The sequence below is a fragment of the Musca autumnalis genome, unplaced genomic scaffold, assembly GCF_047663935.1.
Source record: "Musca autumnalis isolate F117 unplaced genomic scaffold, ASM4766393v1 scaffold_4, whole genome shotgun sequence".
NCBI classification, from domain to species: Eukaryota; Metazoa; Arthropoda; class Insecta; order Diptera; family Muscidae; genus Musca; species Musca autumnalis.
The window spans coordinates 240,763,199-240,782,345 of NW_027411977.1; the positions used below are offsets into that span (position 1 = coordinate 240,763,199).

Below are 19,147 nucleotides of genomic sequence, written 5' to 3' on the forward strand. Positions count from 1 at the left end.
CTTGAGGTGATCAATTGGCCAAGCCAAACTTCTTAGGACCTCAGACTTTTGTACTGCAACGTCGAACCTCTAAACGTCAATTCGGATCTCTGGTTCAAATGGACTATATGAACCTATACACACATTCTCATTGAGCGCTAGAGCTCTGATTTGATTATTCGGACCTCTAGAGACATCCTCAAGACAATCAAAGTGTGTGTATATTATCTCACTGGTACATGATGTCTCTATACCTTTGCTTCTTTGTATAGTGAAGGCGCCCACTGAGAGGTTCTTGCATTTGCTTCTCTCTCTCACGTACAGTGTACATGTACATAAACAAACGATGAAAATCATGTGGTTGTTTTTTTTCACCCATGCATACACACACGCTTTAGTATTTATGGAAATATTATGTCCGACACTGCTCTAGACATATCCTCAAGCCTCAGAAAACCTCCTCATTGGCCATGCTTACCTCTAGACCTCTCAATTCAAACCTAAAGGGACTTATGCTTGCCAATTCGATACATTAGAGTTTCAAATTGACTAGTCCGATCTCTAAAATCATCCTCATTGGCAATCAAGTTACGTGCAAATCTCCTCATTACCACATTAAAATGTTAGAGATCTTTTCATTGAAATTCGCTGCTTAGAACCATCCTCACGCACAATTCAAACCCATGAGGACATTTGAGGTCGTGTTGAAGTTCCATAGATCTCCACATTGCAACTCAAATACCTATATTTAGACAATTCGGACATTTAGACTTGTCATCATGGCTGATTCGAATCTTAGAGGTGTTTAAAGCTCAAGGCGAAACTTTAGAGGTTCGAATTTCATATTAGAACCTCTTGAGACAACTTCAATAATATATGCAGAAATTTCTATTGACCCTCAAAACCTCCACTCATAGCTTATTCATACCTAAAGATACCTTTGGTAGCCAATTCGGATTTTGAAGCTTCAAAGCGCCTAGTCTGATCTCTAAAGACATTTTCTATAACAATCACATACCTTGATTGTCATATCAGAGCTCTAGATATGTCCCCATTGCAAATCCAATACTTCAGATTCGTCCTCACGACCAGTTCAGACCCACCAAAGCCTCTGGAGATCTGTTCATTTCAAATTTGAACCTATCAAAAATTCCTTAGAGAAATATTAGATCTCTGGACTTGTCTCCATGGCTTATTAAAACCTTAGAGACCTCTAGCCATCTTAGACATCCTCAATGACCTCAAGATATATTCAGATCTCCACAATGGCATACCAGACCTCCGGATTGCAAACATAAAGCTCTAGAATACTCCTAATGACCAGTTCAAAGGCGCCACCGCCTCTGGAGGTCAAGTCTCATTCCAAATTCAAACATCTCAAGAAGTCCTTATAAGAAAATCGTACTTCTGCACTTGTCATAATTGCTAATATTAACCTTAGCGACATTTATTGATGTTACAATTGACCATTTACACCGCTAGTGACATCCTCAGGATTTATGCAAGTCTCCCCATTGGTGCACCAAACCTCCAGAGATCTCCTCATAGCATATTCAAAAATCTAAAGACTTACCCTTTGACAAATTGGACATCTAGACACATCAATTTAAACTTATGGAGAGCTATAGTGGCCAATTTGGAGCTCAAGAGCTTCTAAAGATCTTCTTATTGATAAATCGTAACTCTTCCCTCTTTTTCAGGCAGCTAGAGGCAAATTCGAAGCATCTATAGACGTCTTCTTTTGAAATTCAACACTCTATCGATCTCTGCAATGGAAAATCGGACCTCTGACCCCTCCTCATGCCTAATTCATAACTATAGAATTTTAGGGGTTAAATCGGAGATCTAGAGCGGTCGACCATTGACAATCAAATTGGTGTTGAGACTATCGCAATTCTGGTCCCCCTCAATTTATACCTAAAAAGACCTCCAGAGCGCTATACATTCTAATCGGCTATTATGACCTCTAAAACACCCTACATGGCAATACAAATACATTATGGGTGGTATCATGAATGAAATTTCCCCGTGAATTTTTTTTTTTGTCTTTCCGCCGTTGCAACTTAATGGAGAAAGTGAAAAAACTCACGGGGAATTGCCGTTCATGATAACCCCCTATATATCATTGGTATACAAGATCCTGAATCTTTCATTGGGGTATTTATTTTAACGCCCTTTTGTTGTTGATCTTACCTCTGTATTGTCCTTTTTATCCAACGTTCCGCATCAATCAATCAATAACTTTAAATGTAAATACGTCAAATTTTCGAAATAACATTCTGAAAAACGAAGATTTATGGAAAATAATATTGTTCTTTAATTTACAAAATAAAAATCCGTAAATAAAAAAAATGAATCAAATCTAACCTCTAAATTCCGACCTGAAGAGACCTCTAGATGTCAATCTGGCTATTCGGACCTTAATGGCACTTCAAATATCTACAAATCCTTATTCCCAAATCGGACTTCTAGAGACCTTCTCACTGTAAATTCAGTGCTTTTAAGGCCTAGAGGCCCTATATAACGATATTACTTAGGATCTCTAGACACTGCTTTTGGCAATTTAAACCTCACAGAACTCATTATTGCACATTTGGTATTCTAAAGAACTTCTCATTGGTTATTGGGATATTTATCCCAGCAACCTTTTATTGTTGGTCTTACCTCGGTATTTTCCTTTTTATAAAGCATTCCATATCAACTTTAACTTTAAATGCAAATATGTCAAATTTTCGAAATAACATTCTGAAAAACGAAGATTTATGGAAAATAATATTGTTCTTTTATTTACAAAATAAAAATCCGTAAATAAAAAAATGAATAAATGGAAAATTCTTCTTTTTTTCCGGCAGCCTTCTTACCACAAACTCCACTTCTTCAAATCTATCAAAATTGTTCATTATCAGCATAGATTTCTATATAACCATTTTCATCCGATTCCAAGGGATGTTTACTCTTTCGGTGGCAACGCAACGTGTTGAGGAAGGTAAATCTTTGCGGACAATAGGCGCAAATGTACAGTTCTTTCTTTGTGTGAGAGGCAACGTGCTCCCGATAGGGACGTGACTTTTTGAAAACACAACCACAGGTCGGACATTTGAAACGATCCACATGACTGTGATTGTAGTAGATGTGTTTCCTGGCCATTTCCTGATTTCTAAAGGACCGACCACATTGCTTACAAACGTAGAGCACACTACCATCCGGTTGGACTTGACAATCAGGTTTGCCATAGTTTTCATGAACCGTGGTGCAGTGATATCGCAGGCCACTCTTTGTTGTAAAACCTTTATCACAGCTTGGACAAAAATGTCTTAGTTTTTGATATCCCGGATGTTGGGCATCAATATGCCGTTTGAGGGAACAACGTGTGGTGTTTATGCGGCCGCAGAGTTTGCATTTAAAGGTGTTGGGGTCGTTGTGATAACGCATGTGTTCCTTGAGGGTCCAGTGTTCTTTGAGTTTACGCCCACAACAGGGAATGTAACATTGTTCTGTGGGATGTCGCTGAAGAAAGTGGGCCTGTAAAGCTGGCCAGGATTTACATTTGTGGCTGCATAGATCACAATTTATGATGGGCATAAAGTTGGCCAAAAGTACACTCAAATGCTGTTGTCTTTCTTCACGCGATTTATTGTCTCTTCGGCCATCCACCCCAGCTATGGCATCCACCAGTGTTTGGTCCTCATATTCATAATCGGCATTATACTGAGACATGGACATGTTAAAATAATCCTCTTCCGCCTCCACATCTTCATCCTCATCCGAGTCATCGAGTAATATAATCGAAGAATCATCATTAAAACTATAATCACCCGCCGGCGCGGTAGCATTCCATGATGTACTGGGCATTTCATCTCCCTCCTCATCGTGGACATCGATTAGTTCAAATTCCTTTTCCATTTTTATCACCGGGGTGGTGGTGGTCTGTTGAAAGCACCTATCCGATCCATTGTTCTGTTCACTAGCTTTACTTTTCTTTGGTTCAAAACTCTGTGCAATTTTTTGGGCTAGTTTTCGTTTAGTTATGGCCGCAGCCTCTACCTCCAGCGAATTGAGCGGTGTATCACCATCAGCTTCAATAGCTGCCATCTCGGAGAGGGAAACAAAACTACCTTCTATGTTAAGTGCTGAGGAGGAATTGTCAAATTCTCCCGCCGCGTCGGGGAATCCATCGAGGAAGTTTCTCCCCACATCTCCGCTAGGCTTAACATCTTTGACATCATCTTGCAGCCGCTCTTGGGCATCGGTAACAAATTTTTGAAAGTTGTGAAAATCCAATACCTGATTCCAGCATTTATTGCATATGATGGACAGATGGCGGTATTTGTCCATATCTATAATCTGTGGAGCATACGTTATGTTAATGTCAGGGGAAGGGGTGATTGAAGTTGAAAATAAAATACATCGAAGAGCGTTGAAGGGCGAAACTTACCTTTGGGTGAAATAAACTGTAGATAACTTCATACAATTCATTACCAAACCCATTCTCATCATAAAGTGTCTCATATTCTTGGCATTTGTCAACACATAAACGACAGGTTGTGGACTGAGTCATCTTGACATGGAATGGTCTTAGGAATCCTTATAAGAAGCAGAAGAGATTGAAAAAGGTTTAAGTAGCAGCCGTCATGGAGCTTTAGGAAATTAAATTCAGTTCTGAAATGGAAGAAAAGCAGTAGAAAGGTTTGTATTTAGTTTCAATAACAGTTGGAACGGTATAAATTCTTATCCTAAGCTGTACATAAAGGTCTATAGAAGCATCTTTTTTTTTGGAAAGGGTCTATAGAAGCATCCATTCTTTAAGAATGGACCTATAGAAGCAATAGCCCTTTGACTCAGAAAGGGTATTTCAGTCATTCTTTCAAAAAGGGTCTATAGAAGCCGTCCTTCCTTCAAGAAGGGTCTATAGAATCAGGATCATCGAGTTTCAGGAAATTAAAATCAGCTCTGGAATGGAAAAAAGATGAAAGGTGTTTCGAAGGGTATAAATTCGTATCTTAATTTGTAGATAAAGGTCTGTAGGGGTATCCTTTTTTGGAAAGGGTCTATGGAACCATCCATTCAGAAATAGTATTTCAGCATTTCTTTCAGAAAGGGTATAGATTCTGTCTTTCCTTCAAGAAGGGTATATAGAATCAGCCTTTCTTTCAGAAGAACCCTATCTTTCAGAAGAACCCTATCTTTCAGAAAGTGTCTACCGAAGCATTCTCTCTTTCAGAAAGGATCTATAGAAGCACCCTTTCTTTCAGAAAGGGTCTATCGAAGAATTCTTTCTTTTTAGAAAGGTTTTATAGAGGCACCCTTTCTTTCAGAAAGGGCATATAGAATAACCAGTTCCCTCGGAAAGGGCCCAGAGAAGCGACCTTTCCTTCCAAAAGGGTCTAGAGAAGCACCATTTCCTTCCAAAAGAGTCCAGATCAGCACATTTTCTTTCGGAAAGAATCTATAGATGCACACATTCTTTCGAAAGGGGTCTGTAAAATCCCCCGTTCCATACAAAAGGGATTGGAGAAGCACCCTTTCCTGCCAAAAGGGTCTAGAGAAGCACCCCTTCCTTCCAAAAGGGTCTACAGAAGCACCCTTTCTTTTGGAAAGGGTCTATAGAATCACAATTTCTTCCCGAAATTGCCTAGAGAAGCACCCTTCCAAAAGGGTCTAGAGAAGCACTCTTCCCTTCCAAAAGGGTCTATCGAAGCACCCTTTCTTCCAGAAAGGGTCTATAGAATGACACTTTCGATCAGAAGGGTATACCGAAGCAAATTTAGATCAGAAAGGGTCTATCAAAGCCCGCTTTCTTTCAGAAAAGGTCAATCGAAGCCCGCTTCCTTTCAAAAAGAGTCTATCGAAGCCCGATTCCTTTCAAAAAGGGTCTATCAAAGCCCGCTTTCTTTCAGAAAGGGTCTATCGAAGCCCGCTTCCTTTCAAAAAGGGTCTATCGAATCCCTGCCAATTTCAGAAAGGGTCTATCGAAACACCCATTGTTTCAGAAAGGATCCATCGAAGCCCGCTTTCTTTCAGAAAAGAATCTATCGAAGCTCACTTTCTTTCAGAAAGGGTCTATCGAAGGCCGTTTCTTTCAGAAAGGATCTATCAAAGCACCCTTTCGATCAGAAGGGTCTACCGAAGCAACCTTTCGATCAGAAAAATGCTATCAAAGCACCCTTTCTTTCGGAAAGCGTCTTTAGAATCATCTTTCAGAAAGGGTTTTTAGAAGCAACTTTCCTTTCAGAAAGGGTATATAGAAGCACGCTTTCTTTCGGGAAGGGTCTATCGAAGTCCGTTTTCTTTAAGAAAGGGTCTATCGAATCCCTGTCAATTTCAGAAAGGATCTATCGAAACAACCTTTGTTTCAGAAGGGATCAATCAAAGCCCGCATTCTACCAGAAAGGGTTCATCGAAGCCCACGTTCTTTCAAAAAGGGTCTGTCGAATCCCGATTTCTTTCAGAAAAGGTATATCGAATGCCGTTTTCTTTCAGAAAGGGTCTATCAGGGTGCTCTGAAAAGGGTGCTCGAAAGGGTCTATCGAAGCCCGCTTTCTTTTAGAAAGTGTCTATCGAAGCCCGCTTTCCTTCAGAAAGGGTCTATCGAATCCCTGTCAATTTCAGAAAGGATCTATCGAAAAAACCATTGTTTCAGAAAGGATCAATCAAAGCCCGCATTCTACCAGAAAGGGTTCATCGAAGCCCACGTTCTTTCAAAAAGGGTCTGTCGAATCCCGATTTCTTTCAGAAAGGGTCTATTAAAGAACCCTTTCGATTAGAAGCGTCTACCGAAGCAACCTTTCGATCAGAAAAATTCTATCAAAGCACCCTTTCTTTCGGAAAGCGTCTTTAGAAGCATCTTTTAGGATGCGCCTTTAGAAGCAATTTTCCTTTCAGAAAGGGTCTATAGAAGCACTCTTTCTTTCAGAAAGTGTCTATAAAAGCCCTCTTTCTTTCGAAAAGGTCTATCGAAGCCCGCTTTCATTAAGAAAGGGACTATCGAAGCCTGCTTTCTTTCAGAAAGGGTCTATCAAAGCCCGCTGTCTTTCAAAAAGGGTCTATCGAATCCTTGTCAATTTCAGAAAGGGTCTATCGAAACACACTTTGTTTCAGGAAGGGTCCATCGAAGCCCGCTTTCTTTCAAAAAGGGTCTGTCGAATCCCGATTTCTTTTAGAAAGGGTCTATCGAGTGCCGTTTTCTTTCAGAAAGGGTCTATCAAAGCACCCTTTCGATCAGAAGCGTCTACCGAAGCAATCTTTCGATCAGAAAAATGTTATCAAAGCACCCTTTCTTTCGGAAAGTGTCTTTAGAAGCATCTTTCAGAAAAGGCCTTTAGAAGCAATTTTCCTTTCAGAAAGGGTCTATAGAAGCACTCTTTCTTTCAGAAAGTGTCTATAAAAGCCCTCTTTCTTTCGAAAAGGATCTATCGAAGCCCGCTTTCTTTAAGAAAGGGTCTATCGAAGCCCGCTTTCTTTCAGAAAGGGTCTATCGAAGCCCGCTTTTTTAAAGAAAGGGTCTATCAAAGCCCGCTTTCTTTCAAAAAGGGTCTGTCGAATTCCGATTTTTTTCAGAAAAGTCTATCGAAGCCCGCTTCCTTTCAGAAAAGTTCTATCGAAGCCGGATTTATTTCAGGTTGCTAGGGACATGGAAAAGTGGCTAAGGTTGAAAGTGTTTAGGTTAACTAGGATGTTTTCATGTTATAGGAGCTCTTTATGGATAAATGTCGATGATGAAGAGCTTTGTAAGGGGCTTCTGTAATAAAGGGGAGAAGTGAGGGGCCACTATAATAAAGGGATATGCATGTATTCTTATCTTATGATGTATTCTTCTTATCGGTGGTGTGAAGCTCGGTGGATGTCTTCAACCATGAAAAGAGTTCCGAGTGAATGATAAAGGTTTATAAGTCTGCTACAGGTAGCCAAATTAAGTCATTTAAAGGTTTTTTTTTTAATAATTCAGTTTTATTTATTCAAATCAATTCAACAATGAATCTTAATATCTAAACAAATAACAACAACAATGGTTTTTTTTTCATCAGTCCTTCCCTGACCAGTACCAGCTGCATCGGGTAGGAGTCTTATATATTAATGGAATGGTCAATCCGACAATGCAATTCCAAATTACTGCGATTAATAAAGCTCGTTGGACAAGACGGACATTTATAAAACCATTTGGAATTTTTTACTGTTTTATCTTCCTCTGTCTGCTTCTGAGCTTTACGATCTTCAGCAAGTTTTGCCGCTTTAAGTTCTTTACGAGCTGCAGCAAGTTTTGACGCTTTACGTTCTTTACGAGCTGCAGCAAGTTTTGCCGCTTTACGTTCTTTCGCTTCCAACATCCGTTTAGCTTTTGCTTGAATTGCTGCCTGCAACCGGGCTTTACGAGCGGCTGCTAGTCTCGCGGATCTGCGTTCTTCCATTTCCAACTTGTGTTTAGCTTTTGCCTCAACTACCGCCTGCAATCGAGCTTTACGAGCGGCAGCAACTTTTGCGGCCCTACGTTCTTCCATCTCCAACTTGCGTTTAGCTTTGACTTCAGCATATTTTGCAGAATGTTTTATACGTTGATGCTCTCGTAGAGCTTTATGGCTTGAACAAAGCTTATTACAAAACTCACAGATAATATATCCATGCTCCTTGATTTTATGTTGCTGCAAGACACTGGCTGAATTATTGAACTTCTCTCCGCATACTGGGCATATATAATTTGACGGCAGATTGTGACAATACCATCTGTGTGTAGAGAAAACTTGATAACGTGTAGATGTGTAATCACATTCTTGACAGGCATAGACATCAGTACCATCGGATTGGGTAATGCGTTTTGGTGATTTCATACTCCGGTGCGACGCGGAATAATGTAAGCTTAAACCTTTAGGAGTACTAAAATTTCGTTGACAATCTTTACAATGATAATAAGTGTTTCGGGAACCTCCTTGATGTTGCCTTAGGTGATAACGCAAATTGGATCTATAAGGATACGATTTTGAGCATAAATGACATTTGAATGGCTTGATCCGTGGCTGGGAATTCTTTGAATTTAAAATATTTTTTTGTTTCGCTTCGGGGATTGTTTCAGTTTCGGGTGTTGCAATGGGAATTAAGAGGTTTTCAGGATCTGTTTGAGAGAAAGAATCTATTGGTGAATTGTCGGGATCATGTGAAGGGTTGGAAGTTGGAAGGGTTTCCGTTGCAATATTAGTGTGAGTATTATTTGATGGTGCATCCAGGTTATTTGCTGAGGAATTTTGCGTAGCTACGGGTAATTTATCTAGGCCACTTTGAGATGCATTAATATCACTGATTTCCAGTACAGGGATGGGAGTAATTTTACATGTGTATTTGGTCGGCAGAAGGTGAACATGCCATCTATGTGAAGAGAAAATACTATAGTTTGCAAAAACTTGATCACATTGTTGGCAGGCATAGACGGAGGTACCGTCGGAATGGATAATACGCTTTGCAGCCTTAAAATGTCTGTGCAGTTGGGAACAGTGGACGTTTAAACCTCTACGAGTGGCAAATTTTCGTTGGCAATATTTACAATGATGACTCAACTTTTGAGAGTTGCGATGATGTCGCCTTATGTGAGTGCACAAAGAGGATATACCAGAATAAGTGTTTGAGCAAAAGCGGCATTTCAGTGGCCTAACCAGTGCCTCGGAATTCGTAAAATTTAAAGCATTTTCTTGGTTCTTTTCAGGGTTGGTTTCAGTTTCAGGTGATGCAATGGGTATTAAGAGGTTTTCAGGATCATTTTGAGAGAAAGAATCTATTGGTGAGTTGCTCTCAGGGTTTGGAGATATAGTGATTTCACTGGGGTCTTGTGCAGGGTTGGAAATTTGCAGGGTTTCCGTGGCAATATTAGTGTGAGTATTATTTGTTGCTGCATCCAGACTATTTGGTGAGGAATTTTGCTTAGCCAAGGGTAATTTATTAAGAATTGTTTTGGAAGAATTACATTCATTGATTTCATGATCAGAGATGGGAGTTGTTGGGGTAGCAATATCCATATTGTAGCATGTGTTTTTTGAATGTAAAGATTGGGAAGTTATTGTTGGAGTTTTGTCATCGTCGCTTAGAGATATTTCCTTAAGAGTTTCTTCATATGCAGGGATGGGAGTTACTGTAACAATTTTCGAGTTTCTGGTTATTTGTGACATATCCGATTTCTTTGAAAATAAAGAGTGGGATTTTATAGGTGATGTTGTCTCCGCATCCCTTAGAGGACATTCAATAATATTCTCATTATATGCAGAGATGGAAGTTGTTAGGGTCGCCATAGTATTCCTATCTTTTGGTGATATATCAGAGTTACTGGAAAATGAAGTGTGGCATTTTATTGGTGATGTTGCCTCAAGACCCTTTGGAGATATTTCATTAAGATTTTCTGCAAATCCAGAGTTGGGAGTACCCATATCAATATTCGAGTTTGGGTCTACTGGTGATAAATCCGAGTTATTTGGGTTTAATTGTATATGAGTTGTTGTCTGAAAATCTCTTGTAGATGTTTCCATACGATTTTCTTGATATGCAGAGATGGGAGTTAAAAGGGAACACATATTAAAATTCGAGTTTGTGCCTATATCTGCATTATTCGGAAGTAAATAATTGGGTTTTCTGTGTGGTGTTGTTTCAAGACCCCCAAGATTTTCTTCATATCCAGAGATGGGAGTTATTTGGGAAGCCATATAAATATTGGAGTTTGTGTCTACTGGCGATAAAACCGAGTTATTTGAAAATAGAGAGTTGGATTTTATAGGTGTTGTTATCTGAAAATATCTTGTAGATGTTTCCAAAAGATTTTCTTGATGTGCAAGGATGGGAGTTACAAGGGCACACATATTAAAATTCGAGTTAATGACTTCATTCGAATTATTCGGAAGTAAAGAGTTGGGTTTTATAGCTTCTGTTGTCTCAAGGCACCTTGGATTAGTATTTTCTTCATATGCAGAGTTGGGAGTTCTTCGGTTAGCCTTATCAATATTGAAGTTTGTGTCTATTGGTGACCTGTTTGAGTTCATGAAAAATAAAGATTGAGATTTAATTCGTGGTGCTGTTTCAAGGCCCCTTAGAGATGTTTCCCCAAAATTTTCTTCATATGCAGAGATGGGAGTTGTTAGGGTAGCGATATAATTTTGGGAATAAGTATGTCGCGGTAATAAAGAGTGGTGTTTTAATGGTGCTGTTGTCTCAATCTCCTGTGGAGTTGTTTCCCTACGATTTTCTCCATATGCAGAGATGGGAGTTCCAAGGCTTGCTTGATAGCCATGTGGGTAATTGTCTGTTGCTAGTGCATCTGCGATATTTGAAGAAGTTGTTGTCTGAATGTCCTTTGGAGTTGTTTCCCTACAATTTTCTTCATATGCAGAGATGGGAGTTCCAAGGCTTGCATGATCGCCATGTGGGTTATGGTCTGTTACTAATATATCTGTGATATTTGAAGGATTTATAAGGCTTTTTGGTGATGTTTTCATAAGATTTTCTTGATGTGCAGAGATGGGAGTTACTAGGGCACCCACATTCATATTCAAGTTTGTGCCTAAATCCGAATTATTTGGAAGTAAAGAGTTGGGTTTTATTGATGGTGTTATTTCAAGGCCTCTTGGCGATAATTCACTAAGATTTTCTTCATATACAGAGATGGGAGTTGTTAGGGTACCTATATAATTTTGGGAATAAGTATCTAGTGGTGATAAAGAGTGTTGTTTTAATGATACTGTTGTCTCAAGGCCCCTTAGAGATGTTTCCCTGCGATTTTCTTCACATGCAGAGGTGGGAGTTCTTAGACTTGCCATACCAATATGTGGGTAATTGTCCGTTGCTAATGTATCTGTGATATTTGAAGAGTTTTCATGGCTTTCCGGTGCGGTAAAACATATTTCCATTTCCCTGCTTTCCAATACTGAGCTGGGAGTTTTTAATGTTGACGTATCTATATGGGAATCGTCGGTGTTTAACGCTATGGTATCTATGTCGTGTGAAAAGATGTCATTGAGTTTGAAAGTCGATGCTGTTGTCAAATCGGTATATGTGTTATGGGGATCTAATGCAGAAGATTCTGATATATTTGTAGAGCTAGAGTCGCAATCTGCTACCAATGTATCCAAACCGTTATTAGATGCTTCCTCTTCACTAAATTCCTGGACATATGTGGAAGTTAATGAAGTTTTCCGGTGAGAAGGTGTACAATTTTCTTTTGCAGAAAAATCTAGACTATTTCTGAAAATATTGACTTCTCCAACAATATTGTCTTCACCTTGAGTTTCCGAATCATAAGTTTCTTCTACGCTATTTTGGGACATATTAACTTCTCGAACAACGTCATCTTGACTTTGTGTTTCCGAATCATAGGACTCTTCCATATCTTCATTTAAGACATCTTGTGTATTCTTGGCCCCTGTAACAACATCTGAAATATTTCCATTACTTGTTTGAGAAAGTTCCATAAATTCTTCCTCCGATTTTATATCCTCGTCTTCCTTCTTTTCCTCAGCTGTTGGGATACTTTCATCATCTTTCTCATTTTTTATTTCCACATCCTTCACGTCCTCATATTCACCAATCAGCTCGTTTTGGGTGTCTTGAATCAAGTTTTGATAGTTTTCAAAGTGACAAATAATCTGTGTACATACGAGGCATACTGTTCTCATTTGGCGAAATATTTCCAAATTCACAATCTAAAAAAAATATGAGGCAACATCAGTTATTGGATCATATTTATATTTTTAAACCTACCTTAGGATGCAAAAATTTCGAAACACTATCGTAGAATTCCATTTTCTGACCCGAGTCAGAATAAAGAGTTTTTCCGTTCTCGAGATCCGTATTTAGACACAAACGACAGCAGTTACATAAATCCGACAAAGTTGAATTTTCCATTTTTGAATTATTTCAAAGGTTATTTTAATTGCCAAACTGTAAGGATTATAAAGGAATGTATGAATCCATCAAACATGGAGCGCATGGACAACACAAAACAGAATACACGGAACAAAGCACTGACACAATTATTCACATGTCACTAGAAGTTGCAAAATAATGCTGTATAGAAGTTGAATCAAAGATAAAGAGGTCCATGGAATTTTTGGATTTTTAAGCACTTCATTGCGTATCCATCAATTATTTTTGTTTATCAGAATTTTTCTTCTGCAATAAATTAGATGACCTTTGGGTCCTCTACTACAAAGTAGATGACCCGTAGGGTCCTCTACTCTACTGCAATGTAGATGACCCGTAGGGTCCTCTACTGCAAAGTAGATGACCCGTAGGGTCCTCTACTGCAAAGTAGATGACCGGTAGGGTCCTCTAATGCAAAGTAGATGACCCGAAGGGTCCTCTACTGCAAAGTAGATGACCCATAGGGTCCTTTACTGTAAAGTAGATGACCCATAGGGTCCTCTACTGCAAAGAAGATGACCCGTGGGGTCCTCTACTGCAAAGTAGATGACCCGTAGGGTCCTCTACTGCAAAATAGATGACACGTAGGGTCCTCTAATGTAAAGTAGATGACCGGTAGGGTCCTCTAAACCAAAGTAGATTACCCGTAGGGTCCTCTAATGCAAAGTATATTACCCGTAGGGTCCTCTACAGCAAAGTAGATGACCCGTAGGGTCCTCTACTGCAAAGTAGATGACCCGTAGATTACCCGTAGGGTCCTCTACTTCACAGTAGATGACCCGTAGGGTCCTCTACTGCAAAGTAGATGACCCGTGGGGTCCTCTACTGCAAAGTAGATGACCCGTAGGGTCCTCTACTGCAAAGTAGATGACCCGTAGGGTCCTCTACTGCAAAGTAGATGACCCGTAGGGTCCTCTACTGCAAAGTAGATGACCCGTAGGGTCCTCTACTGCAAAGTAGATGACCCGTAGGGTCCTCTACTGCAAAGTAGATGACCCGTAGGGTCCTCTACTGCAAAGTAGATGACCCGTAGGGTCCTCTACTGCAAAGTAGATGACCCGTAGGGTCCTCTACTGCAAAGTAGATGACCCGTAGGGTCCTCTACTGCAAAGTAGATGACCCGTGGGGTCCTCTACTGCAAAGTAGATGACCCGTGGGGTCCTCTACTGCAAAGGAGATGACCCGTAGGGTCCTCTACTGCAAAGGAGATGACCCGTAGGGTCCTCTACTGCAAAGTAGATGACCCGTAGGGTCCTCTACTGCAAAGTAGATGACCCGTAGGGTCCTCAACTGCAAAGTAGATGACAGGTAGGGTCCTCTACTGCAAAGTAGATTACCCGTAGGGTCCTCTAATGCAAAGTAGATTACCCGTAGGGTCCTCTAATGCAAAGTAGATTACCCGTAGGGTCCTCTACAGCAAAGTAGATGACCCGTAGGGTCCTCTACTGCAAAGTAGATGACCCGTAGGGTCCTCTACTGCAAAGTAGATGACCCGTAGGGTCCTCTACTGCAAAGTAGATGACCCGTAGGGTCCTCTACTGCAAAGTAGATGACCCGTAGGGTCCTCTACTGCAAAGTAGATGACCGGTAGGGTCCTCTACTGCAAAGTAGATGACCGGTAGGGTCCTCTACTGCAAAGTAGATGACCGGTAGGGTCCTCTACAGCAAAGTAGATGACCCGTAGGGTCCTTTACTGTAAAGTAGATGACCCGTAGGGTCCTTTACTGTAAAGTAGATGACCCGTAGGGTCGTCTACTGCAAAGTAGATGACCCGTAGGGTCCTTTACTGTAAATTAGATGACCAATAGGGTCCTCGACTGATGACCCGTAGGGTCCTCTACTGTAAACTGGATGACAGGTAGGGTCCTATCCTGCAAAGTAGATGACCGTAGAGACCTCTACTGCTAATTAGAATGCCCATAGGGTCCTCTACTGCTAAGTAGGTGACCCGCAGGGTCCTCTACTGCTAAATAGGTGACCCGTAGGCTCCCCTACTTTTAAGTAGGTGACCAGTAGGGTCTTCTACTGTAAAGTAGATGGCCCGTAGGGTCCTCTACTGTAAAGTAGGTGACCCGTAGGGTCCTTTACTGTAAAGTAGATGACCCGTAGGGTCCTTTAATGTAAAGTAGATGACCCATAGGGTCCTCTACTGCAAAGTAGATGACCCATAGGGTCCTCTACTGCAAAGTAGATGACCCGTAGGGTCCTCTAATGCAAAGTAGATGACCCGTAGGGTCCTCTACTACAAAGTAGATGACCCGTAGGGTCCTCTACTACAAAGTAGATGACCCGTAGGGTCCTCTACTGCAAAGTAGATGACCCGTAGGGTCCTCTACTGAAAAGTAGGTGACCCGTAGGGTCCTCTACTGCAAAGTAAATGACCCGTAGGGTCCTTTACTGTAAATAAGATGACCCGTAGGGTCCTCTACTGCAAAGTAGATGACCCGTAGGGTCCTTTACTGTAAAGTAGATGACCCATAGGATCCTCTACTGCAAAGTAGATGACCCGTAGGGTCCTCTACTGTAAAGTAGATTACCCATACGGCCCTCTACTGCAAAGTGGATGACAGGTAGGGTCCTATCCTGCAAAGTAGATGACCGTAGAGACCTCTACTGCTAATTAGAATGCCCATAGGGTCCTCTACTGCTAAATAGGTGACCCGTAGGCTCCCCTAATTTTAAGTAGGTGACCAGTAGGGTCTTCTACTGTAAAGTAGATGACCCGTAGGGTCCTCTACTGTAAAGAAGATGACCCGTAGGGTCCTTTACTGTAAAGTTGATGACCCATAGGTTTCTCTACAGCAAAGTTGATGACCCGTAGGGTCCTCTACTGCAAAGTAGATGACCCGTAGGGTCCTCTACTGTAAAGAAGATGACCCGTAGGGTCCTTTACTGTAAAGTAGATGACCCATAGGTTTCTCTACAGCAAAGTAGATGACCCGTAGGGTCCTCTACTGCAAAGTGGATGACCCGTAGGGTCCTCTACTGCAAAGTAGATGACCCGTAGGGTCCTCTACTGCAAAGTAGATGACCCGTAGGGTCCTTTACTGTAACTAGATGACCCATAGGTTTCTCTACAGCAAAGTAGATGACCCGTAGGGTCCTTTACTGTAAAGTAGATGACCCATAGGTTTCTCTACAGCAAAGTAGATGATCCGTAGGGTCATCTTCTGTAAAGTAGATAACCCGTAGGGTCCTTTACTGTAAAGTAGATGACCCGTAGGGTCCTCTACTGTAAAGTAGAGGTCCTCTACTGCAAAGTAGATAACCCGCAGGGTCCTCTACTGATAAGTAGATGACCCGTAAGGTCCTCTACTGTAATGTAGATGACCCGTAGGGTCCTCTACTGCAAAGTAGATGACCCGTAGGGTCCTCTACTGCAAAGTAGATGACCCGTAGGGTCCTTTACTTTAAAGTAGATGACCCATAGGGTCCTCTACTGCAAAGTAGATGACCCGTAGGGTCCTCTAATGCAAAGTAGATGCCCCGTTGGGTCCTCTACTTCACAGTAGATGACCCGTAGGGTCCTCTACTGCAAAGTAGATGACCCGTGGGGTCCTCTACTGCAAAGTAGATGACCCGTAGGGTCCTCTACTGCAAAGTAGATGACCCGTAGGGTCCTCTACTGCAAAGTAGATGACCCGTAGGGTCCTCTACTGTGAAGTAGATCCTTTACTGTAAAGTAGATGACCCGTAGGGTCCTCTACTGCAAAGTAGATGAGCCGTAGGGTCCTTTACTGTAAAGTAGATGACCCATAGGGTCCTCTACTGCAAAGCGTGCTTCTATAGGCTCTAATAGAGTCTTTCTGAAAGAAAGGGTGCTTCCAAAGACTCTTTCTGAAAGAAAGGGTGCTTCCAAAGACTCATTCTGAAAGAAAGGGTGCTTCCAAAGACTCTTTCTGAAAGCAAGGCTACTACTATAGACCCTTTCTTAAAGAAAGGCTGCTTCAATAGACCCTTTTTGAGCCATACTGTAGACCCTTCCGGAAAGAAAGGGTGCTTCTATAGACCCTTCCTGAATGAAAGGGTGCTGCAATAAAGCTTTGATTGGATTTCTAAAGTTATAGATTGTCTAATTCAGCTTTCAACTGAAACCACATGATATTAATATTTCATATTTTTTTTATTCTTTAATCAAATCAATTCAAAACAATAAATCTTAATATCTAAATAACAACAACAATGGAGGATATTCATTAGTCTTTTCTTTAGCAGTACCGGCTACATGGGTTTGGAATGGGCAATACGACAATGTAATTCAAAGTTACTGAGATTAATAAAGCTCGTAGGACAAGTCGGACATTTATAAAAGCCTTTGGCTGCCTTACTTGCCGCCTGTTTTGCTTTGATTTCAGCATATTCGGCAGAATGTTTTATTCGTTGATGATCTGTAAGAGTTTTACGGTTAGCAAACATTTTATTGCATAACAAACACTTAATATATCCATGCGTTTCGATTATATGTTCCTGCAAGAGTCTGTGGGAATTATTGAAATGCTCTCCGCATAGCTTACATTTGTAATTTGGCTGAAGAATGTGAACATACCATCTGTGTGAATAGAAAAGTTTATAGCTTATAAAAATTTGATCACATTGTTGACAGGCATAGACGGTAGTACCGTCGGATTGGGTAATACGTTTTGGAGCCTTAAAACCTCTGTGCAATTGGGAACAGTGGACGTTTAAACCTCTACGAGTGAAAAATTTTCGTTGGCAATGTTTACAAGGATGACTGAACTTTTGAGAGTTGCGATGATGCCGTCTTATGTGATTGCTCAAAGAGGATTTATAGGAATAAGTGTTCGAGCAAAAGCGACATTTCAATGGCCTGGCCAGTGCCTGGTAATTCTTTCGCTTTAGAACATTTTCGTGGTTCTTTTCGCTGTTGGTTTCCATTTCAGGTGATGCAATGGGTATTAAGAGGTTTTCAGGATCAATTTGAAATAAAGAATCTATTGGTGAGTTGTCTTCTGGGTTTGGAGAGATTACGTTTAAATCGAGGTCATGTGCAGGGTTGGAAGATTGCTGGGTTTCTGATTCGCTATTAGTGTGATTATTAGTTGTTGGTGCATCCAGTTTATTTGGCGAAGAATTTTCCGTAGCTATGGGTAATTCATCTCTGCTTTCCAATCCTGTGCTGGGAGTTAGTAATGTTGACGTATCCATATGGAAATCGCCGCCGGTTAACGGTTCTATGCCATCTATGTTATGTGAAGAGGTGGCATTGAGTTCCCTGGATGTTATATCAACCTCATAAGATGATGATTCTCTGTGATCAGTGATTTCACGTGGAGAGATGGATGTTGGTGACATTGTTGTCAAAGGAGGGACTATTGCAGAACATTCTAATATATTTGTAGAGCTAGAGCCTTCATCTGTTTCCTCTTCACTAATTCCCTGGACACATGTGGAAGTTACTGAAGTTTTCCGGTGAGAAGGCAAACAATTTTCTTTTGCAGAAAAATCTAGGCTATTTTGGGACATATTTACATCTGCAACAATATCATTTTGATTTTGAGTTTCCGAATCGTAAGTCTCTTCTGGATCTTCATTTAGGATATGTTGTGAAATATTGGCCCCTGTAACAACATCTGAAACATTTGCATTACTTGTTTGAGAGAGTTCCATAAATTCTTCTTCCGATTTAATATTCTCGACTTCATTCTCCTCCTCAGCCTCTAAATTCTTTTCAGCAAATGTTATTTCGCCCTCATGTTCATCTTTTATTTCCACATCCTTCATGTATCCATATTCACCAATAAGCTCGTTCTGGGTCTCTTCAATCAAATTTTGATATTTTTCAAAGTGACAAATAATCTGCGTACAGACAAGACACACTGTTCTCATTTGGCGAAATATTTCCAAATTCACAATCTAGAAAAAATATAAGGGAACATCAGTTATTGGATCATATTTATATTTTTAAACCTACCTTAGGATGCAAAAATTTTGAAACACTATCGTAGAATTCCATTTTCTGACCCGTGTCAGAATAGAGAGTTTTTCCGTTCTCAAGATCCGTATTTAGACACAAACGACAGCAGTTACATAAATCCGACAAAGTTGAATTTTCCATTTTTGAATTATTTCAAAGGTTATTTTAATTGCCAAACTGTAAGGATTATAAAGGAATGTATGAATCCATCAAACGTGGAGGGCATGGACAACACAAAACAGAATACAGGGAACAAAGCACTGACACGATTATACACAGGTCACTAGAAGTTTCAAAATAATGCTGTAAGGGGGTATAGAAGTTGGAATCAAAGATAAAGAGGTCCAT

General features: G+C 40.6%; 3 protein-coding genes across 5 annotated transcripts in view; all 3 read right to left on the bottom strand.

Moving 5' to 3' along the window:
* Window positions 1-2,738: 2,738 nt before the first annotated feature.
* LOC141403769 (uncharacterized) overlaps window positions 2,739-19,147 on the bottom strand; it is a 42,256-nt gene continuing 25,847 nt past the window's right edge. For all 3 annotated transcript variants that reach the window (XM_073986707.1, XM_073986706.1, XM_073986708.1), the window contains 2 exons: window positions 4,415-4,638; window positions 2,739-4,323 (listed from right to left, as the gene is read on the bottom strand). In XM_073986707.1, the coding sequence (XP_073842808.1) occupies window positions 2,866-4,323; window positions 4,415-4,537 (1,581 nt within the window). In that variant the 5' untranslated portion in view covers window positions 4,538-4,638 and the 3' untranslated portion in view covers window positions 2,739-2,865. The remainder of the gene's footprint in view (window positions 4,324-4,414; window positions 4,639-19,147) is intronic.
* On the bottom strand, window positions 7,905-12,880 carry LOC141403726 (uncharacterized). The gene is made up of 2 exons (XM_073986578.1): window positions 12,703-12,880; window positions 7,905-12,644 (listed from the first exon to the last, which is right to left on the bottom strand). Exons 1-2 carry the CDS (start codon window positions 12,844-12,846, stop codon window positions 8,043-8,045), a joined length of 4,746 nt encoding a protein of 1,581 aa, XP_073842679.1. The 5' UTR covers window positions 12,847-12,880; the 3' UTR covers window positions 7,905-8,042.
* LOC141402406 (uncharacterized) lies at window positions 16,969-18,939 on the bottom strand. Its single transcript, XM_073983539.1, has 2 exons — window positions 18,797-18,939; window positions 16,969-18,738 (listed from the first exon to the last, which is right to left on the bottom strand). The coding sequence occupies exons 1-2, from the start codon at window positions 18,836-18,838 to the stop codon at window positions 17,086-17,088; spliced, it is 1,695 nt and encodes a 564-aa protein (XP_073839640.1). The 5' UTR covers window positions 18,839-18,939; the 3' UTR covers window positions 16,969-17,085.